This window comes from Phacochoerus africanus, chromosome 13, assembly GCF_016906955.1.
Source record: "Phacochoerus africanus isolate WHEZ1 chromosome 13, ROS_Pafr_v1, whole genome shotgun sequence".
Taxonomy (NCBI): Eukaryota; Metazoa; Chordata; class Mammalia; order Artiodactyla; family Suidae; genus Phacochoerus; species Phacochoerus africanus.
The window spans coordinates 16,217,561-16,241,623 of NC_062556.1; the positions used below are offsets into that span (position 1 = coordinate 16,217,561).

At 43.6% G+C, this 24,063-nt stretch overlaps 1 protein-coding gene across 3 annotated transcripts in view; it reads right to left on the reverse strand.

The window, feature by feature from the left end:
• The window catches only part of WDFY2 (WD repeat and FYVE domain containing 2), a 183,346-nt gene that overhangs the window by 100,409 nt on the left and 58,874 nt on the right, over positions 1-24,063 (reverse strand). For all 3 annotated transcript variants that reach the window (XM_047756167.1, XM_047756168.1, XM_047756166.1), the window contains one exon: positions 1,891-1,958. In XM_047756167.1, coding sequence (XP_047612123.1) covers positions 1,891-1,958 — 68 coding nt within the window. Of the gene's footprint in view, positions 1-1,890; positions 1,959-24,063 lie in introns of those variants that run through there.

Sequence of the window (24,063 nt, forward strand, 5' to 3'; positions counted from 1 at the left end):
GTTCTAGTCAAAGAGACCACGGGAGGCTGAGGCTAAAACGCGGAGGAGGGAGAGGGCGGATAAGCCATCGCTCAGGATCCTGTGTCTGCACGAGGCTCCTAGCAGTTATCAACATCCATCTCAGCAAGACCCGCTGTGCACTGTCCCCAGCCCACCTCCTCCCGCCCAGGTCGGCCTCTCCTCTCTGCACAGCGATAGGCTTCTGGGGTCAACTCCACCTTGCAGGACTACAGAACTTGCCCATCTCGTCCTGCCAGATACTACGTCAAGTTCGATGAAAAAGACCATAGATAAGACTGGTTATAGCACTTCCAATGAGAAAAAGAAAATCAATCAGAGAATCCCTTTCCCTTCCCATTTAGCTAAGCCTTCAGCACTGCCAAGGCTGAAAAAAAAGAAAGTTCACCCAAGGTCTCGGCTGTGCCAGGCTCTCTGCTGGAGGCATCGTGGGGAAGGGGTGAATGTAAGTACCCAGAGCTACAAGAAGTTTCTTCTCCGCTAATGCAGGGTGGGGCACTTGGCTCAACTTCGTGGTTGCCATCTATTCACTACAGTTCTAAAGACTTGCAAACTTCAAAGATAAGTCTGAAAATCACAGAAATTCTTTATATCCTTAATAAGCTGTTCATAAACAGGCAAAACTGTGTTGTTTAAGTGATTACAGTACTCTTTGGCAAGAGGCATAAACTTAACCACATCTGCAATACAGCATGAATCTATTTTGGTTGCACACTGTGGCAGGTACTACTCAAACCAGGATACTTTAATGCAGGAGGCCCCAGGGCAAGTGAGCCCAAACAACCAACCTGGGGGATTTTTCTAGTGTCCATTTTAAATAAGATTTAAAGAAAGGGAAGGAGGGAACATGTTTAATAATACAACTGATAAAGAATTTAAATAGTCATTTTACACTAAATATGGAATAGTTTACCCAAGCTTCATTAATTTTCATGATAAAGCACTAGACTAAAAAGAAGTTTCCTATTTGGGAGAGCCAGCTCTCTCCTTGCAAAGGACCTTCTGCCACTGTAAGAATCTAAAAATCAGTCATCTTTTTTCTTTGTTCTTTTTTAAAAAGCATATTCGAAAGATTTGCTATTTACCAGTGCAAAGACATATTCCTCACACAGATTTTGGGGAAATGAGATTGACTTCTAATTAGAAAGTTTCAACCCAAAGCAAGTCCTTTTGAGAACCAAATGTCTGACACCGAATGTCTTAAATCTGAATAAACGAAGTAACAATAATGCAAGAAAAAATTTACTTCACAAATGTAATCACTAGACAAAAAATTCTGAATTGTCTAAGAAAGAATTTTACAAAAAAGTTAAACAAAAAGTTGGAAAAGAGAGGGAGACTGCTGTAATCAGAGAGCCTATGTGCTTTAGTCCTCCCATTAATCTTATTCAGAAACTGTGAATATACAGTCAATTTCAAAACAATTTTCTTGTTTTATATATTGAGAGCTAAAATGATTTAGTTTTTTTTTTTTTTTGGTCTTTTTGCCTTTTCTAGGGCCGCTCCCTCGGCATATGGAGGTTCCCAGGCTGGGGTCCAATCAGAGCTGCAGCTGCTGGCTACACCACAGCCACAGCAACACGGGATCCGAGCCGCATCTGCGACCTACACCACAGCTCACGGCAACGCCGGATCCTTAACCCACTGAGCGAGGCCAGGGATCGAACCTGCAACCTCACGGTTCCTAGTCCGGTTTGTTAACCACTGGGCCACGACGGGAACTCCTAAAATGATTTAAAATGGCACTTTCCATTATAGGGGCAATGCCTACCTCAGGATCTCTACTCAAGAAAATACAGAGAAGGCAAGCTGGGAAGGAAGGGGAGTTAAGGTCGATGTCTGATTTGTAAACACAGAGATCCAGATACTTACAAGGCATTACATGGTATATGCTTGGCCAATACTGTCCACTGTCTCTCTTTAACCACACACGAACAGTCCTGCAACAAGAAAAAATACGTGTGTCAAATCACGGTGTATTTAGTCTTGGGAAAATGCTGATAGAAACCAAACTTCTTAATTACAGGTACAGTGGACCCTTGGACAACACGGGTTTAAATGAAAGGGGTCCACTTACCCTGCATGTTTTCTTTTCATTAACTACATACTAGAGTACTATGTCATCCACCAACGGTTCCATCTGTAGATGCAGAACGGGTACAGAGGGCAGGGTCTAAAGTTATGTGCAGACTTTATACTGCAGAGAGGGTCACTCCCCCTAAATCTTGTGCTGTTCAAGGGTCAATTGCATGTGTGTGTGTGACATAATTATATAATATACATTACATAAAATATGCATGTGTTTGTGTTTATAACTATACATATTTGTTTATTCATTTATGTACATGCACACTGCTTATGCCTCTCTAAACATCCTACATTCCTTAAATTTAAGGCTGTATAGATTTAAAATTATATGACTTTTTATAATTAAATATTTGAGGATAATTAAATTTTCCCTTCATCTATGTTTATATACATGCATGTGGTAGTGTTTGCAAAGTATTTTGGCTGTTGTTTTGCTTCTCGGAGTATATGGCCTTTGCCCTTGTCTGCTGGAAGCACGTCTCCCTGGGGAGTAATCAGGATTTACCAGCAGAGGAAGAGAAAACGAAGCAACACGCAACATCTGACAGCACTCAAATGGATTACATAGTAAGTCCACAGACTTACAAGCCAGGTCATGGTCTTGAGAGAGGGTTTTTCCAAACATGGTCCAGGGATGGTGAACTCTGAGATTCAGGGCTGGCCATGGAACTCACCACAAAGGAACAGGGTGATCCTGCAACAAAGGCGGTGGGTGAAGTTCCAGGCCAGTAGGCCAGACAGAGACATGGCAGCCATCCAGGAGGGCTCGGAGGAGAGAGGCCAAAGAGAGAACGCCGCTGGGGTCTGACCAACCAGAAAGGGCCTACCAGGAGTTATACCAGCCGTGGTGTCATCGGCACTTCACAAAGGCAAACACGGCTAAGAGGTAATGGGACACTGCCCAGAGAGCTGAGGAAGCAGCAAACATCACACCGAGGGAAACAAGCAGTTGCCCGCTGCTGCCAGGAGAGCACAGACACCACACCCTCACCCCACACCCTTGAACCATCCCAGGGTAAAAAGCAGACACTGAGCATCTTTATCTCAGAGAGAGCAGGACACTCCCTACATTAAGTCATCATAGTAGACTAAGTTTTAAATTGTACTGGATTTCTTCCCCAGTTCATCAGTGGATCTCCCAGTCACATGAGGAAGAAAAAGACTAAATACAAATGTAATAAAGAAAGGCTATTTTCTCTGCACAGCCATAAGTTACAGTATAGCAATATACAGTGATACCATGACATGCATGTACAGGTAAAAATCCCATCTTTTTGGTCAACTATTCTAATTTGTGAGATGGACAGGTATAAGGGAAAATAATTCTTAAGAAATATTTCAATTCACACACTGTTTATATACGCATCAGTCTTCCTTAAATTCTTTTTACAATATATGCCAGTACAACATTTTAATATGGAGATTATTATCTCAGCAAGAATAAATACAGAAGTGACATCATGGAAAGTGGCGGAGTAGGAAGCTCCAAGAATCGGATTTTGGACCAAATCAACTATTGAGCTGGGAAGAGCGGTCAGAATCACTGTTTCAGAATTCTGAAGTCTAGTTAGACACTCGAAGCATCCATGGGAATGCCTGATGAAGTCTAAGTCAATGAATTTCATTTTACTTGCATGCCCCAACCCTGTAGCAGGCAGCTGTGGGGGTGGTATCCCGTGGTCATAGAGTGGATTGCTGGTACCTGTCCTCCAAAATATTAGGATGTGTGTTTTGATTTGCTTGCCAGTTCACTGAGAGACTAGAAGAGAGACTGGCCGGTGTTTCAATCGCCTAGGTCTGAAAGGCTTCCTGGAAAATGTACACCAAAAGAATTTAAACAGAAGGAAGACTCCTTTCTCCTTTATGAAATTTGGGAATTAAAAGAAATCTCTGGTTGACCTGAGAGATAAAAGAACAAAAACATCAATGATCATATGATCACATGCAACAAGAAATACTCTTTGCAGGAAGAGTTTGGAAAAGTCACCAAAGAGACAACTACAGCATATGACAAGTAACAACAGCAATCTTTAGAGAGGAGGGAGAATGTGATTTTCAGTCAGTTACCACAATGTAATGTTTAAAATCTCTAGCTCTCAATGAAAAACTGCAAAATATACAAAGAAACATGAAATGGCCCATTCACAGCAAAAAAAGAAAGTGACAGTAACCACTGATAAAGCAGCCCAAATACTGACTGGCCTTACTAGACAAAGACTTTAGTCAACTATGAAAACATGCTCAAAGAGCTAAGGGGAACTGGAGACAAAGAACTGAAGGAAATCAAGAGAAGGATGTATGAACAAGCAGGAAATATGAACAAAGAGACGGAAATCAAATTATATAAGGAAATTCTGGAGCTGAAAAGTACAACACTGAAGTGAAAAATTTACTAGAGGGTCAATCACAGGTGTGAGAAGACAGAAGAATCAGCAAACTTCAAGATAAGACACCTGAAATTACCTAGTCTGAGGAAAAGAAAGAAAAAGAATGAAGAAAACTGAACAGGATCAATACAGACTTTTCCTGGAATTAAAGCAATCATCTCTGATCATGAGACAAACAAGCTCGAGACAAAGTGCCAGAGATGAAGACCAGAAAAGACCCTGTGGCCTCAACAGTACCACTGACCCACCAACCCTTTAGAACAACTTCAGACTGGTTTGTGAGACGACTCAATTTATTTTTACCTTGAGCTACTGTTAAGTGGATTTTATCACCAGGATCTGAATACATGTTAACTGACAGAGGTTTTGGGTTTAGCTAACTGCCTGGACGATGCTGTCATTCACTGAGATGGGGATGCTGGAAAAGGACCAGATTTAACTATTTCTTTCTTTTTTTTTTTTTTTTTTGTCTTTTGTCCGTTGTTGTTGTTGCTATTTCTTGGGCCGCACCCGAGGCATATGGAGGTTCCCAGGCTAGGGGTCGAATCGGAGCTGTAGCCACCGGCCTACGCCAGAGCCACAGCAATTCGGGATCCGAGCCGCGTCTGCAACCTACACCACAGCTGACGGCAACGCCGGATCGTTAACCCACTGAGCAAGGCCAGGGACCGAACCCACAACCTCATGGTTCCTAGTTGGATTCGTTAACCACTGCGCCACGACAGGAACTCCAGGACCAGATTTAGAGTCAGTATCATGAGTTCACTCTGGAGATTTGAGTCCGATCTTTGAGTTAGTCCACCATTCCTAATTGGTGAACAAAAGACAAGTATAATTAAAACCGATCACACAAGTGACTATAAAGATTAAAGTTCTTGACACAGTGCTTGGCACAGAGCACGAGCACTAGATAATTGCCAACAATTAGTACTGTTGTCATTGATCGTCACTATTGTTTAAAAACTCATCAAGGGAGTTCCCATCATGGCTCAGTGGAATCTGCCTAGGAACCATGAGTTGCAGGTTCAATCCCTAGCCTCGATCAGTGGGTTAAGAATCTGGTATTGCTCTGAGCTGTGCTGTAGGTCACAGATGTGGCTTGGATCCCACATTGCTGTGCCTGTGGTGTAGGCCAGCAGCTACAGCTCCACCTGGACCCCTAGCGTGGGGACCTCCATATGCCTCGGGTGCGGCCCTAAAAAGACCAAAAAAAAAAAAAAAACCCCACAAAAAACCCTCATGACTCAACCACAGCGTTGGAGAGTTCCTGTGCCCAACAAACTGAAACATCGGTGTACTGAGCACAGAAAGGTCTATTGGCGGGCCAGGCAAGGAGATGGCTGGCTCATCTGCCCCCCCCCCCAAAAAAAAGCCCAAACTCCCCTCAAACAAAACTGTAAAGCATTTTTAAAAGCCAGGTAGTGGGGATGGAGCCACGGGGTAAGTAATCAGCTTATGCACAATTCTCTGATTGGCTGAAGGTGAGGGGTTAACAGAATCCATCCATCCTTAGGCTCCAGGAAGCCTGGGGGCTATATGCCCAAGGTCACCAAGTAGTTATCTTCCTTTTGGTGTGGGGAAGGGATTGGGGCGGGGCTATTTTCACATTTGCAAACAACTCAAGAAGTTTGGGGAAGCGACTACCCCTTAAAGGCCCCATGGGGTCCTGCTAGGTTACAAATTCAAGATTCCAAAACTTCTCGGCTTTGCCAACATATTGAACATCTTGTTTTTCTTCTTTGTTTGGCTGCACCTGTGGCATATGGACATTCACAGCAATGCCAGATCTGAGCCACATCTGTGATCTACACCACAGCTCATGGCAATGTTGGATCCTTAACCCACCGATCAAGGCCAGGGATAGAACCCACATCCTCGTAGATACTAGTCGGATTAGTTACCGCTGAACCACAGAGGGAACTCCACTCTTGAATATCTTAATCCTTGATATAAGGGATTTTACACTCTACAAAGGTGTCTTATAAATTGTTTATCCATTCCTAGAGCGTTTCTTTGCCATGTACTGAACATCTGCTAAGTGCTATGCTTTGTGCAGGAGCTCTCTATGGACAGACAAGGAAACATCGTGACCACGACACCTGATAAGAGCTGCAGGCTATTTTAGATTGATTTAAGGCCATGCAGGAAAGGTATCTGGTTCAGGAAGTGCTGACTCTGGAGCAATAATATTATCTGTGATTTATTTCTTTCATGGCACTGGCCAGAATCTTTTATTTGATCCACCTACTTGTAAGTGTGTTTATTATCTTGTCAAGGAACCAAAATAGAGTCAGCTCGCCCACCTGCAGTAAAACCAATCTATTGACCCGTAGCATTTATTCCAAGGCGCCATACAAGGAGTCTGGACGAGCCAGTGCCCCAAACGCTAGAACTTCCAGATGGGTTTCAGGATAGTGTTTTTAAGGGCCAGAGAAGGGGGAAGATCGCCAGATAGGGCCCAATTCTCTGACTGGTTGATGGTGAGGCAACAGGGTGGTGTCACAGGGGCAACAAATATCCTCAGGCTCCTATAGACCTGGGGCTGTGTGCTCACGGTCATCAAAGAGTTAACATCCTCCATCTGGTGGGGGGCTCACATCTGTGAGTCAACTCAGAAAGGGTGCATCAGATACTCTTACCTCCATATACCTCCATGCTTCAGAGACGAGCTAAAGCAGAGGATACAGGGGAGAGGCTGGTTCCAACAGGCCCCATAGGGTCCTGCACTAGCCAACAAGCATGAGGATTCTTTTCTTGCTCACTACTTTCTATACAGAGCATACGAGGGCATGGATATGGTAAATATATGATAAATATTTGGTGGATAAAGAAAAGCAGGGAGGGGAGTTCCCGTCGTGGCGCAGGGGTTAACGAATCCGACTAGGAACCATGAGGTTGCGGGTTCGGTCCCTGCCCTTGCTCAGTGGGTTAACGATCCGGCGTTGCCGTGAGCTGTGGTGTAGGTTGCAGACACAGCTCGGATCCCGCGTTGCTGTGGCTCTGGCGTAGGCCAGTGGCTACAGCTCCGATTCAACCCCTAGCCTGGGAACCTCCATATGCCGTGGGAGCAGCCCAAAGAAATAGCAAAAAAAAAAAAAAAAAAAAAGAAAAAAAAGAAAAGCAGGGAGGAAGAAATTTTCCTCTACCCTTCTAGGTTCTTCTGGCAGGTCTAAGAATTAAATTGACCTGAGACAGATTAGCAGAAGAAAAGCAAACAAAAGCTTAATAACATGTACACAAGGGAGAGACCCAGGAAAACTCTCCAAAAAGGCTAGAGCCCTCATCCTAGATACCCTCCTTGGCCAAAGACAAAAGAGGAAGTGGAGGGTGGGAGAGTTGGCCAAGGTGAGTTGCCAGGAAGAGCACAGTAAACAGAGGTAGGCTTGTGATGCAGAATGAAGTCCTGCCTTCTCCAAGAATGAGAGTTTCCAGAGAGGTGGTCCGCGTCCTCCTCCCTCTTCCCAGGGAGAGGCGCTTACAAGTGGGGATTTCCCTCACAAAAGTATTTCTTACAGGAAGGTAACTCCTACCAGATTTTCAGTTTTCCCCTGTCTACTGTTTCCTTAGGCAATAACCAGCTTAACACTAAAATGCCAGGAATTCCCTTTGCGGCTCAGTGGTAACAAATCCCACTAGTATCCATGAGGATGCAGGTTCGATCCCTGGCCTCGCTCAGTGGGTTAAGGATCTGGTATTGGTGTGAGCTGGGGTGTAGACCCCTAGCCTGGGAACTTCCACATGCCACACATGTGGCCCTAAAAAGCAAATAATAATAATAATATGCCAAAGAGACATACTTTGGCGAGGCAAATACTGCTCCCCTAGAAGGTGTTAGGCCGAGGCAGCAAAGACTGCTGCTTGTCTACACCAGATTCACCAGATTCACGGCTCTTCTTCCTCAGCGGCATTTATACTGACCTGAGAGAGGTGGGCAAGGCACAAAGGCTGGTGGGCAGAAGACAAGACTTCAAGCTAGACCACATGCTTCGCAGAGTGTATGCGCTAGAGATGCTATTATAAACGAACAAAGAAGAAGTCTACTGGGCTTTCCAGGGGACAGTTTAGCCCAAAGAGTCCCCACCATGGCTTCCAACAAGCCCGCAGGGTAGGTAGGATGATTAATGTGACCTTACAGATGAGGCTTCTGAAGCACAGAGGCCAGGCCGCACCCGGCCACAGTGTGAGGCCTGAGGCCGCGTGCACTTCCTCAGCCACGACACCCTGCAGAACTGCTCCCTGATACGGCAGGTGAGGAAGGGAGGAAAATACGGTGAGTTTCATTTCATCGCACTGGGTTTAAAATGACGACAGATCATCTGAGCAGCGCGTGCACATGCAGCAGCTTGTCACAGGAGGGTTAGATAAAGGCAGCACTGCGCTTTGGGCACCAAGCTTGTCCCACTCTCATACCGTTAGCTGAACCCATGGTCTTCCAGATGCATGAGTTACTTTTAAATATATTTTAAAAACATGGTGTGTACATACACATACGTATGTGTTCATAAATGCATATATGAACGCATACACTTTTTTTAAAAAAAGAAAAGTGTTCCTAAAAATCCTGGTTTAAAAGAACACATATCAACACACTTAGTAGAGATTTGTTTAAAGATTTTTTTTTAAATAGGTAGCAGGATAATATTAGTTTTAATTTTAATAATAGTACCACACATTTCTACTGCAATAACAGCCTCCAAAACACCGTGCGTACACATTTAATCCTCACAAACCCCTATGAAATAGAAACCATCCTTTAGAGATGAAAATGCAAGGCCCAGAGAGCTTAAGCGATGTGTCAGGAACTAGTGAGTGGATGCAGTTATTTTAGATTCCGTGCTCTCTTCACTAAATATACTGCTTTCCTTACACCAACATGTATCTGGCAATTGATATACTTAACAATCTAGAAATAAAATGCTGGGAGTTCCTGCTGTGGCAGCATAGGTTGAGGATCCTTAACCCACTGATTGAGGCCAGGGATAGAACCCACATCCTCACAGATACTAGTCGGGTTTGTTTCCATTAAGCCACAATGGGAACTCTGAAAAAATATAAAACACTTTCCAAAAAATGCTATGAAAGTATCTGTTCTCTTATATTTTTACATTCTCTTATATTCACAGGTGTAATAGCAGTTTAAAAAAAAAAAAATACTGTGTCCTAGAGCTCAAAAGCACATTTTAAATGGCTAAGAATGTCTTAGATAAATGTAAATTCCACTATGAAAAGAATAGTACTCATTTCCCCACAAATTATATTTTAAAAGCAACACAACAAGCTTTTTATAGTAAGTGAAAACTTTTTTTTTTTTTTTTTGGCTGCACTTATGGCATGAGGAAGTTCCTGGGCCAGGGATTGAACCTGCACCACAGCTGTAACCCAAGCCACAGCACTGACTAGGCCGAGTCCCTTAACCACTAGGCTACAAGGGAACAGTAAGTAAAAACTTTCTTCCTAGGGGAAAAAAAGAGAGAGAAAAAAAACAGCTGTGATTAGAGTCGGCGTTAAGCCAGCAGAGGTCAGTGTATTGGAGAAGAAAAAAAGCATGACGGTGCTGAAATGTACACACAGAACCCGACGCAGCGCTGCACTGCCCAGCTTGCCACCTCCTGTTTGCCTCTCCCCCTGCCTTTTCCTCTCCCCCAAGTTCTTAAGCATCAGGCAGAAGCCGACACAGGGGAGAGGCAATGCTCATCTTAAAATCAGTAAGACAAGGGGCCTCCAGGGGGCCTCAGTCAGTCCAGCAGCTGAGCTACTTTGAAAATAGCAGTCTTATCTATGTCAGACATAGCTGACCACATTTCAACAAATAAAAATTACACTTAAATATTAGCCTTAAATATTACTCCTTATGCCTAAAAAAGTGCTTTTAAGGTTAAAATAGATGTTAGATAAATTGCAGCATTTATCAAAACTCCCCTATCATCAGAGCTGGTTGGCTCCTTGACTGAGTTTGAAGTACAGCCAGAGGAAACCACATTTTATCATACTCGGCATCTGCCATGGGGCCAAACCCCACACCAGCTCCTAAACCGCTGTTCATCATTTATGATATATCAAAAGGATCGGTCCAAAATTCCTCCCTCCAGTTCTCTGATTAGACCTGCACAGCGGCCTCGTGCAGAAGGGCAGCAGCCCAGCTGGCCGAGAAATCTCAACACCGTGTGAGTGACACAATGGAAGGAACTAGAAGTCCTTCATTTTACAGCTCCAGTATCCATTAGCCCTCTAAAGAAAAGAAAGGGAATGGTGTTCCCGTGCGGCCTCCCAGCCCACCCAAGACCCTCCAAAGAACCCAAGCCAGCGCCTGTCTAGGCTGCACCCGTAACCAGGACACGTGTGTCCTCCGCACAGGCAGCCCTCAGCCCAGCAGCCAACAGGGTCGCACAGAGGGGTCAATCAAGACGAGGAGCCAGACATGCCCTTTACGAGATCCCCCAAATTTTCGTTGGTGTGACTCCCTTGTTTGGACCTGTGCTGAGACACACAGTGGCCGTACAGTTTAGACACAGCTGCTGAACTGCGTGTGCATGTGAGTCAGTGTGTGTACACACTCATTTACACATATGGCCAAGCACCACACCAGGTCCACCCTCCCACAACCGCTCCAGGAACATACCCTGTGTTCTGGATTCCATCTTTAAGTCCATTCATACCAGCGGAAACTGGAACAACTTGGATTTTCGAAGCCTCTTAAAAATCTAGAAGTTAGGAACTCTGCCCCAAATCCCCACAAGGGCTTATGCATTCAATCACTGACTTGATCATTAATTCATTCAACAAACATTTACTAAACACCTACTGGGTACTAGTACGTGATAGGCACAAAAACAAAATGCCATCTCGGCAAGGTAAGATCGACGTGAGGGAGAAGCCCACGCTGCTGCAGGAACCCTGGAGAGCATCTCACTTGGCCGATGGAGCCGGGTAAGGCGATGGCGGAGCAAGCTTCCCAGAGATGATGCTGTTGGAAACGCAGGATGAGGGCGCATGTGCCAGAGGACAGGCTGAGAGGGTGGGGCACGTTCCGGGGAGGGGGTGGGGAGCAGGAGGCAGCAGCAGGGGGCGAGGGGGCAGCAATGAGAAAGCGGCCTGGACAAAGACGCAGGCAGGAGGCCACTGAGGGCTTCATGTGCCCCGCCGAAGAGTCTGGGGTTTACAGACGATGACGGCCGCCGCTGGAGGATAGGCAGCCGGTCATAGCATCCTAGTATTTTTGTGTGTTTGAGGGAAGCCTGGAAGAAGCCTGGTTACCCTGAAGTAACCGGGTAGAAGGATGTGGGCACTAAACCAGGCAAAATAGGATGAGGCCCCAGAAGAGAGAGGAGGCCAGATTTCTGAGCATTTAGGAAGGAGAAGCCTGGTGCACATGAACAGTGGTGCCATTCATCAATACGTGATTTTTGTGGAAGGCACTAGTGACTCCGTCTTGAACGTGCTGCACTTGGAGACTGAATTAGGGCTGTCGAGGAGGGAACCAAATGCCTGCCTGCTTGGACTCCAAGGGCAAGACCTACCCGAAAACTAAGATCTGGGAGTCACCAGCCCATAAGCAAGAGACTGAAGTCACTGGTGAAGAAGAAGAAAAGAGAGCTAAAGACAAACCCCTGAATAAGACCAAAAGTTAGGGGGTGTAGAACGGAAAAGATCTGCGAGGACCTTAGTATGGGCCACCAGGGAAGCAGAAGAAAAACCCTTTACTTCGCAGCCCCAGCACATGTCCTCATTTTGGGTACAGAAAATTAAGGTCACCATAAACATACCTAAGAACGGAACCAAATTCACAGTGAGAACGTGCCCACAATAAAAAAAACTATCTATATAGGTCACTTTTCTGAGGGAAGAGGGAAGACTGGGGGTGGTAACAAACAGGAGACCACAGGTTGCTAAGCTACTGAGTAAAATAAGACGGGGAGTCTACTCATGTCGAAATCCAGGCTTTTAAAAATGTGCCCTAGAATGATGCAACCTTCATTAGTTACCATAGCGATGAGCTTCATTTCCCAGGGGACAATTGTTATTTTTGCCACCACTGAAGGAACTTGGGGGGAGGTGGGAGGGGAGAGTGAATCCCACTGTGATATGAAGACCCTGGATTTCCAGGGAATACTTTTCCAATAGACGGCACATTCCAATTGACAATCTCAATTCGAACGCAAGTCAGTTCCTGGCAATCTACAAACTAAGAAAAACTTTTGAGCAAGGGGATGTCCATCAAAGTCTTTTTGTAGTTTTTACAGCTTTCAAGGGAAAAAAAAAGTGCCTCTAGTACAGAGAATATTGTGGAAATTCCTAGATACCAGAGTTGATTTTCGTCTATGATTATCTGTAGTAAGAACGAGATTCTCGTTATATGCAGTCAGATCACATGTAGTAAATAAACTAAACTCAATCTTCTGCAAAACGCTGTATCTCTGTCTTGAGAGTTTTTCCAAGCAAAGACAGAGGCTGCAGTGTGGTGTGAAGGAAGGCGGCTGGGGTGTCAGAGCCGGGGGGCTCAAGCTGGGAGCTCTCCAGCTCCGAGACCACACTGCCAAGCAGCTCAGTTCCAAATGCGAACCACCTCACCACAATGGACCTAAACAACGCTGCTGAACCACACACACCTGGATTTTTCCCACGGCTGCAGCAAGCTAGCACACACAAACACCTGGATTTTATTCTCCATGGCTGTAGCAACCTAGCAACTGGTGGCTGGAGAACAGGTGTGGTTGTTTTACATTTCAGCACCTTGAGCTCTGAATGGTATCCCTGCTCTAAAACAAAAACATTCTTTTGGTCATTTGCAGGCCTGTGCTTCATCAAGGGTACTTATTACAGCCATTCTCCCACAACATTTTAAACAGCTGGGTCATTTCTCTCCAACTAAGGTTGTGAAAGCCTTTACAATTAAGAATTGCCAAAAAATCACAATCCAGTGGCAATACCTTGTTCTTTAAAATTCTAATAATAGCCATCACTATTAAGTGCCTGCTGTATGCCAGGTATTTTGCACACAGTATATTTTTTAAATTTTATTAAAGTATAGTTGATTTACAGCAAAGTTATACATATATACAGTTATACACACACACATTCTTTTTGGTATTCTCTTCCATCATGGCCTGTCCCAAGAGCCTGGATCTAGTTGCCTGTGCTATACGGTAGGACCTAGTTGCTTGCCCTTTCTAAACGTAATAGTTTGCATCTATGAATCCCAAACTCCCCATCCATCCTCTCCCTTGCCCCTCCCCCTTGACAACCACAGGTCTGTTCTCTATGTGAGTCTGCTTCTGTTTCGTAGATAAGTTCACTTGTGCCACATTTTAGATTCCACATATTAGTGATATCATAAGGTATTTGTCTTTCTCTTTATAACTTGCTTCACTTAGTATGAGAAGCTCTAGTTGCATCCACGTTGCTGTGAATGGCATTTTGTTCTTCTTATGGCTAATATTCCATTCTATATATTCCCCTGTGGTTTATATGTACCACATCTTTTTTTTTTTTGTCTTTTTGTTGTTGTTGTTGTTGTTGCTATTTCTTGGGCCGCTCCCGCAGCATATGGAGGTTCCCAGGCTAGGGGTCGAATCAGAGCTGTAGCCACCGGCCTACGCCAGAGCCACAGCAACGCGGGATCCGAGCCGCGTCTGCAACCTACACCACAGCTCACGGCAACGCCGGATCCTTAACCCACTGAGCAAGGGCAGGGACCGAACCCGCAACCTCATGGTTCCTAGTCGGATTCGTTAACCACTGCGCCACGACGGGAACTCCTGTACCACAGCTTTTTTATCCATTCATCTGTTGATAGAAATTTAGGTTGTTTCCATGTTTTGGCTACTACGAACAGCGCTGCTATAAACATAGGGGTTCATGTATCTTTTTGAATTATAGTTTTGTCTGGATATATGCCCAGGAGTGGGACTGCTGGATCATATGGGAGTTCTATGTTTAGTTTTCTGAGGAACCTCCATACTGTTTTCCACAGCCATTGCACCAATTTACACTCCCACCAAGAGTGTGAGAGGGTTCCCTTTTCTCCACCCCCTCTCCAGCATTTGTTGTTTGTAGACTTTTTAATGATGGCCATTCTGACCGGTGTGAGGTGGTATCTTGTAGTTTTGATTTCCATTTCTCTAATAATGAGTGATGTTGAGCATCTTTTCATGCGCCTACTGGCCATCCATATGTCTTCTTTGGAGAAATGTCTATTTAGGTCTCCTGCCCATTTTTCGACTGGGTTGTTTGTTTTCTTATTGTTGAGTTGTATAATTCATTGCTTTTTTTATAATGTATAAAATGAAGTCGCAAAACGAGATTAAATGGACCTAGATGCCAGGTGAGAGATTACGAACACATATAGAATATATGGACTTGTTACCTTTATCAATCAGGAGTGAAAGCCTTGAGAGAAAGAAGCAACCTACCCCAGGCCTTAATTCTGAGCAATTTTATTACTAAAACACACTATTTGATGTCTGCAAATAGTTTCGTCGCATCCTAGATTTGTTTGGCATATTTTGTTTTCTTGCTAATTTCTCTTAGTAGCTAATGTTTAAGCACAGCCTTCATGCCCGGCATAGTTGCAGGTTTTAGTGACTGCAGACTCCTTTCCCTCCAACAGCGGTCACTGGGTATCTGCTCCCCCACGTTAATATAACACCCCTACAAGCCTTCAGGGCCCCTGGGCAAAAGCAAGCTCCAGGACCACCCCCTATCGTAACAGTGCTAGGACAGTCACGCTAGCTATCAGTGCTATCTGTTAGCAAGCCCCTCTCCCCAAGGGACAATAAATTCCTCGAAAACCTCAAAATTCTTACCTTTGAGTATTTTTATCTTTGACTTTCTTAATACCTACAGTACTTTTATTTTGAAAACATATAATACTGACCATAAGAAAGATGCTTGAAAAAGGTCATAAAAATACATGAAGGGGAAATAATAAAAAAGAGAAAAGCATGAACACATCCCCAGTGCAGTGGTGGAGAGTCGCTCAGAGGGAGGCATCGGGAATGCACGAGAGGTCAGGCAGCTGGACGTTCCCGGGGATTAGCCTCAGCAACACCCTCTGTATCTCAGCCAGAGTCCCTCACAGGCCAGAGGGACGTCAAGACAAGCCTTGAGCTGTCAGTCTGAGCAGGTCAATAGTATGACGGGCTTCATCAATATCGCCCATTAGGAGGAATACAGATGGAATCACTAGAGGAAGAACACAGATAGCAACGTTGCTCTTGGCTCTGCAGGCAGTGGGAGGGCAGAGTCTGTGTCATCCTCTTCACCTCGACGTCCCCCACAGCCAGCTACAGAGGCTGGCATGTGGCGAATGCTCAACAGGGACTTCATGAAACAGTAACCTCAACGAGCAGTGATTCAGAGATGCCCCGGGCTGCCTCTGCTCTGCACCTACAGATGCATGAGCTACTCGCTTCCAAGGCAGCCACATGTAGCAAAATGGCCAGGAATTTTAAAATCATTAAAGCGTTGCAGGATCGGGGGGGATGGAGAGTGAACAGGCAGGGAATTTCCATTTGGGAAATGGGTGGTGGTGCTGTGCATCTACTGAATGCCACTGAGCTGAAGACTTAAAAATGGTTATAATGTTAAATTTTATGTTAGGTCTATTTTACCACAATCTAAAAAAAAACAAAAAAACAAAAAAAATAATTTTTTAATCTTCAAAAAAAGGAAACACTGTGTAGTCTTTTTTGGGGGGGGGGCTTTTTGCCTTTTTGCCTTTTCTAGGGCTGCTTCCCATGGCATATGGAGGTTGCCAGGCTAGGGGTCTAATCAGAGCTGTAGCCACTGGCCTACACCAGAGCCACAGCAACACCTGATCCGAGCACGTCTGCGACCTACACCACAGCTCACTGCAACGCCGGATCTTTAACCCACTGAGCAAGGCCAGGGATGGAACCCGCAACTTCATGAGTCCTAGTCGGATTCATTAACCACTGAGCCATGACGGGAACTCCCAACACCGTGTAGTTTTCATAGTGTTGACAGAGTCACAGCACTTAGGAGACAGCTGTGGACAGATTGGCCTTAAATAATAGGTCTGCACAGGCATCTGGGCTGAGAAAAAGCAAAAGGAATTCACGTGCCGTCCCAGCACGGTAAGGCGGTGGGCTGCTCAACCAGCTCAAATGCAAGTCAAACTCGGGGTTTGGAGGAATTAGATTTGATATCCCTTGAAAAAAGGACCAAAGGAGAGTTTCTGAAGCAGGTATAAGTGGGTAAGGTTATGTAACGAAAGGGGGTGTTTTCAAGTGAACACCCTGGATTAGACAGGAGAAAATGGAAAAGCTACAAAACCAGGGAGAGCCCGCTACAGGGATTAACACGTTAGGATGCAGTAGTGACTAAGGAACAAGGAGGAAGAACCAAATCCTACACACATTTCTAAGACGGAATCAAGAGAAGGAGAAAGAGCCAAAGACGGCTACTGCATCCCCAGCCTGGAGAGCCATGCGATGATGAGCAAGATCGTGCCATATGCTACTGGCCCATATTTTAAAAAAACAAGGAAAGGCCTCACAAAGTCAAATCGCTTTTCGGAGAGGAAGGAACTAGAAAATCTCACTGATGTCCAGCAGTGTGACAGAACAGACACTCTCAAAAGACCTTCTGGATTATGACAATCAAAATGCAGGGGAAATTTACCAGAACTTGATTTTTATTGTTGCTATTTTAAAACTCTACCAACTTATGTGAAAGTGAAGGATCTGCAGATCCCTAAAACTCTACTAGGGAGTTTGTAATAGTTTTCAACCTTAAAAGTTGCTTTTGGATCCTAGAGATCTTAATTATCCCTTTAATGCCACGCTGGGCACGGGCTATAGGAGAAATGGCCTAGCGCCTGACCAACACGGCGAATCTCATAAGAGACCCTATTTAAGCTGGGATTCCAGAGGCTACACCCTTAGAGGAAGAGCTTATAAGAAACTCCTGGAGTTCCAGTCGTGGCTCAGCAGTTAAAGAACCCAACTAGTATCCATTAGGACTCGGGATTCAATCCCTGGCCTCGCTCAAGGGGTTAAGGATCCGGCGTTGCCTGCTATAGGGATTAACACATTAGGATACATTAGTGGCAGAGGAATGCTGCTGTGGCTCTGGAGGAGGCTGGCGGCTACAACTCCAATTAGACCCCTAGTCATATGCCGCAGGTGCAGCCCTAAAAAGACAAGAAGAAAAAAAAAAAAACTCCCACATGCAAAAACAGGACATCAAGGATACTTCTCCGGATAAAAGAAAATTTTTAAAAATTAAAAATCAAGCTGTTCTCCACAAGCTGACCTTCATGAAAGATTCAGTACAAATTGAATCTACCTGTGTCATCTGAACAGCCTCAAGTGGAGAATTTAATTTGAAGTGGTCCTAGATTTTATAATGTCCTCAGGCAACCAACAGAAGCCAAAGTAAACAGTCTTGTGGAGGAGCTCAATTTCAAAGAGACCTTAAAAAATTTCCCTAGGTGAATTTCTAAGGAAAGTGAGTGGATCACTGTTTTTAAAAAATAACAAAACTCGCTAGGAAATGAGGTATCACAGAAGGAGAACCAGTAAGAACAGAAGAACAAAAAGAGATGAACAATGACTTCAGGTAAAATCATGAGAAACATAAGTACATTTGATGTGTTTCAGGAAAAAAAGAAAGTTTAAAAATGAACCAAGAGCAAGCAGGTCAGGAAAAGAGCCAAACAGAACTTCTGAAAATGAAAAATAAATTATTGAAATTAATACTTCTTTTTCTGTTTTTTTGGGGGGGCACACCTGTGGCATATGGAGGTTCCCAGGCTAGGGGTCAAATCAGAGCTATAGCCTCTGGCCTACACCACAGCCACAGCAACTCGGGATCCAAGCCATGTCTTCCACCTACACCACAGCTCACGGCAACACTGGATCCTCGACCCACTGAGCAAGGTCAGGGATCGAACCTGAGTCCTCCTGGATGCTAGTTGGGTTCCTCACTGCTGAGCTACGACGGAACTCCCAAAATTAAAATTTCAATGAACAGGAGCTCCTGTCATGGCTCAATGGAAACAAATCTGACTGGGAACCATGAGGTTGTGGGTCCAATCCTTGGTTTCACTCAGTGGGTTGAGAATCCAGTGCTGCCATGAGCTGTGGTGTAGGTTGCAGACACGGCTTGGATCTGGTGTTTCTGTGGCTCTGGTGTACGCGTGGCTGCAGCTCCCATTGGACCCCTAGCCTGGGAACCGCCATATGCTGCAGGTGTGGCCCTAAAAAAGACAAAAAAAAAAAATTTCAATGGACAAATGAAACACATTAGACACAAAGAGAGGATTTATAAATTAGAAGATAAACAAAAAACAATCTACAACATAGTCCTCACAAAGACATGCAAAATAAGTTTACAAACATGAAGGACATAGTAAAACAGATTAGAATGAAAAGGTCTAAGATAAGGATATTTGGAAGGCCTCAGCGAGAGAGTGAGCACAGAGGCAACAGTTGAGAGATAATGGCTCAAACTCTGACTGAAATTTTGAAAGATGCCAGTTCTAACATGAAGACTCTCAATGACAGGAAATCAGCCCAGATCAGACCAGAAGTTTTTTCCTTTCCTAGATGAACGGATTGAACCATGAACTGATCAGTAACTTAGCTACTATCCTATTTTCCTGATATCCTAGAACTTTAGATCAAAAACATTCTTTTCTCTAAGGACACATGTGAGCCTTGGTACAGAGAGTGGGAGTCCGGTCACCAGTCATGAACCATTAGATCCTGACCTTTTTTCTTTGCTGCCCCTTTTCTCATAAGAAACACATATACACGTCTCCATACCACCTCTTGGTGACTCAGTGGTGACTGGAAAGGCTCCATGAAGAACACAGACACAGGTTAGGCAGAACACAGCGCTGGGAAGCAACCTGAGCTAATGAAATTAAATAGAGTAGGGCAGCAAATATAAAGTCCATCCATTTTGTCTGCCTTCCTCTAATTTTTTTATCCTTTACAAAACTCCCTACGATGAATAAAGCAAAAATATAATCATTCCCAATAGATGTGTGAAGGTGCTAGGGATCTAGAGGAATTAAAGGATCTGATGAAAGTTGCAGAGGAAGAAAATGGGAAACGTCACATTAAACACATTAAAACTCTATTGTCTTGGGAGCTCCTGTTGCGGCTCAATGGTAACAAACCCCACTAGTATCCATGAGGACGCTAGTTCCAATCCCTGGCCTTGCTCAGTGCTTTAAAGATCCAGCGTTGCCATGAGCGGTGGTGTGGATTACAGACGCAGCTCAGATCTGGCATTGCTGTGGCTGTGGCTGGCAGCTGCAGCGCCAATTGGACCCCTAGCCTGGAGCCTCCATATGCCTTTTTTTTTTTTTTTTGTCTTTTTAGGGCCACACCCACTGCATATGGAGGTTCCCAGGCTAGAGGTCCAATCGGAGCTGTAGCTGCCAGCCTACACCATGGCCACAGCACCAGATCCAAGCCGCGTCTGCCACCTACACCACAGCTCATGGCAACACCAGATCTTTAACCCAATGAGCAAGGCCAGGGATCGAACCTGAGTCCTTATGGGTGCTAGTTGGGTTTGTTAACCACTGAGCCATGATGGGAACTCCTCCATATGCCTTTTTAGGTGCAGCCTAAAAAGTAAAAAACAAAACAAAACAGAACAAAAAAACACTTAAATACAATGTGCGAATCATGTGTGGATATTGCTCTGAATAAATCAACCATAAAAAAATATGTGCAAATTAGGGAAATTTGAACATGGTAAATGATAATTAAGAAATTATTGTTAATTCAGCTCCGTATGATAACAGCATTGTGGAATGCAGAACAATTTATAATTTATAGTATTAGCAGGTGAAATGATGTGTAATCCAAAATTCATTTAAAGTAAACCCAGCATCCCTACCCAACAAAGGGTGAAGTAGGGAGATATATAAAATAAGACTGGCAGAAGATTGATCACTAAAGCTGGGTAATGGGTATATTGTTATTTTCATGTGTTGGATATATTTGAAACTGTCCACAATAAATTGTTCCTAAAAATCTTGAAGTCCGGACACATAACAACTGTCTATAACTGTACACAACACAAAGGCAAAGCCTCCTTTGGGAGTCCAGAGAAGATTATGAATAGAGAAACAGCAGTGGATATTAATTCAAGTAGTGTTAAATAAACACTTTAGCCATCCACTTGGCAATCTGCATTGGTTTAATACTATTTGTACGTATTAATGAGTAGTGCCCAGATATAACACTCTTTACTTCTAGAGAAGAGATAATAAATTCTGGATCTCTAAAATGAATGAACAACCTTGAAAAAATATGCTTTAGCAGTTCCCGTGTGGCTCAGCTAGTAATGAACCCAACTAGTATCCATGAGGACATGGGTTCGATCCCTGGCCATGCTCAGTGGGTTAAGGATCTAGCCTTGCTGTGAGCTGTGGTGTAGGTCACAGACGCAGGTGGGATCCCACACTGCTGTGGCTGTGGTGTAGGCTGGCAGCTGTAGCTCCAATTTGACCGATAGCTTGGGAACTTCCACACCATACGCTGCAGGTGCGGCCCCAAAAAGCAAACAAGTAAATAAATTTTTAAGAGGTATAAAGAGTTAAGGCAAATTATTTAACATATTTCCAAAAGAAATTAGACAAAGTATCAGAATAATCCTGCTAGAAAATTTGTTTAAAGTTCTCACATTAGAAGTTCCCATCCTGGCTCAGTGGTTAACGAATCTGACTAGTATTCATGAGGACGCAGGTTCGATCCCCGGCTGTGCTCAGTGGGTTAACAATCCGGCGTTGCAGTGAGCTGTGGTGTAGGCTGCAGACTCGGCTCGGATCTGGCATTGCTGTAGCTGGTGAATCTGGCATTGCTGTAGCTGCAGCATAGGCTGGTAGCTGTAGTTCAATTAGACCCCTGGCCTGGGAACCTCCATATGCCACAGGTGGGGCCCTTTTAAAAAAAAAAAAAAAGCAAAAACATTAAAAAGTTTTTAAAAATTAGTTCTCGTGTTAAATATTTTCAGTATATATATTACAGTAGCATATGTCAATGATAAATAGAGACAATAAGAGCATATGGGCTGCTCTGAAGTTAGCAGAGTGAATGTCTATTTTCTTCCGTGCTTAAATGTATTTCATTAGGTGATTAAATTTTCCTCACTACTAGAAAACACTAAATCATATAAATGAATTCAGATTCCATATTAAATAATCTACATGATTTTGAACGTCCATCAGCTTTCCTTAATGACAGAGACAAGTACTGAGTTTCTAGATGGAATCATAAAAGTCTTTAAAACCCCTATTTTATAAAGTAACTAATGCTAACCATATTTCTCACAAATTTTAAATGCAGCTGACATGCTTCGTAGTAGTACAAAGGAGTAGTACAAAAAGACAATGATATTACATCTTTACTCTGTCAGGTCAAATAAACATAGAACAGTAGCTCCTGCCCTCTATAATTTTACTCGATGTACAGTGATGATTTAGCATGAACAGTTTAAAAGAAATCTCATGTTATCTTGAAAAACCAGAGTATACAGATACTCTCTCTTCCCACAATAAACCTTTCCTCCTGTGGGTTTTTGAGATACATAATATTTACTCATGAATATTAATAAATCCCCTAAATCAAAATTACATTCACTTTCCCTCCATCTTGAACCTTCCCCATAAGCTTCCATAGAGTTTCCCTGATGTACCAAAGAACATGGTATAAAAAAGTGCAGACAAACCTACAACAACAAACTTTCTTTATGTGTTGGTTGAAGAAAAGTCTATTACCGGAAATAATTCACTTATCTTGGCCTCGCTTGGAAAACATGCTTGATTTAAGCCATACCAACAGAAAAGCTTACATGTAAACTCATTAAACGCAGAGAGCAAGCCAGAAAACCAGAACCTTCTGTTGATTCATCAACCCTCCTTTATGCTTTTGTGGGAGAAGTCAGGTAAAAGTAACAGCCGAAACGAAATTATTTTCTACAATTCTTCACTAAGAATTCATTAACTTGCAAAAAGATTCTGAAATTCCTAAGACTCTTGAGCTAAGGCTGACATAACACACAGCCCCTCCACCAAAAGCCATTCTGTAAGTAGGCATGATATGTAAATTACAGCTCTATATAATATGCAGCAGCAGCAAGTTAATCCCTGCAAAAATAAAAGTCCAAAAAGCTTAGCAGAACCCAGTATTTTTACTAGCCAGCATTCTCCCAAGGCGTTCTATCTGTAATAAAATGAATGAAATCAGCATTTTCTGACTCACACAGCATAGCTTTTCATGAATGGGTACTTAAGTGTGAAGATGGATTAACTCTCTGATCTCATTTTAATGAGTTTCTCTTTGTCTTTGAGGGGCTACACTACACAGCTGCTCAATCACTCTACTCTATAGTTATTTAAATCAATCCAGTTAAGAGTTTTGAGAACTGAGCTGACTTGTACTTATTTGGGTATACTAAATTCACCAAAATTTAAACTCATAGAATAAATTAAGTAAAGCTCCATCCCACAGGTTGCTAATTTCTGCCAATTCTACCTCCTTAATGTAGTGACATCCATCAGTCTCTCTGCTGCCTGTAAATATTGGTCTCCTGCCTCCTAGTTCACCCTTCTCTAATCCCTTCACCCAGCCCCCAAAGTCATCTTTCTAAAATGCAAATCCTATTAAGTCACAGCCTTGGAAGACGTGAGCATCAAGTCCAAGTCCATCAGGTCCTCCAGGATCTGACTCCTATCAGCCTCCTGGGCCCTACCCTTCCACTAGCCCAATACTCTACCCAACTATTCCTAGTTCTCTAACTCGGTAAGTCAGTAACTTTGGGTTGGATTTCATTGGTCAGGTTAAAAAAAACAAAAGCAAAACCCGAAAGGGTGGTAAGTTAAACATAGGTTTACCAGGATTTTATTTTGCCAAGAAAAAAAATTTTTTTTCAAACAAAAACAAGATCTATGTTTTGCTGGCACCTTCATTTTACACAATTAAGAGCATGGTCTTGGAATTCTAAAATTTGAGTACATTTAATGGTAGATACAAAAAGTTCATTATATTGTCCTTTTTAAAAGCATTTCACTGCACATTGTGAAAACTCTTGCATAGACTTACTCAATGAAACCACTGCCCTCCTTCCTCATATCTTTTTGCCCCTGAACATGGTGACCCTCTGGCTGAAGCATCTATTTCTCCCCCTTCTCCCCCGCCCAACACCCGCCCTTATAACACCATATAAGGCAGTCCTTTTCCTTTTTTTTTTTTTTTTTTGCTTTTTAAGGCCACACTCGCGGCATAAGGGTCCAATCCGAGCTACAGCTGCCGACCTAACCACGGCCACATCAGATCCAAGCCATGTCTGCGACCTACACCACAGCTCACAGCAAGATGGACGCTCAAGCCACTGGGCGAGGCCAGGGATCAAAGACCTCATGGTTCCTAGTTGGATTCATTTCCACTGTGCCACAACAGAAACTCCTCCTTTTCAAATTTGAAGGTAGATTAAAACAACCTAGGGATTTTGTAAAATGCAGATCCTAATCACAAAGATTTTGTCCTGGAGTTCCTGTCCTGGCTCAGCGGTAATGAACCCGACTAGC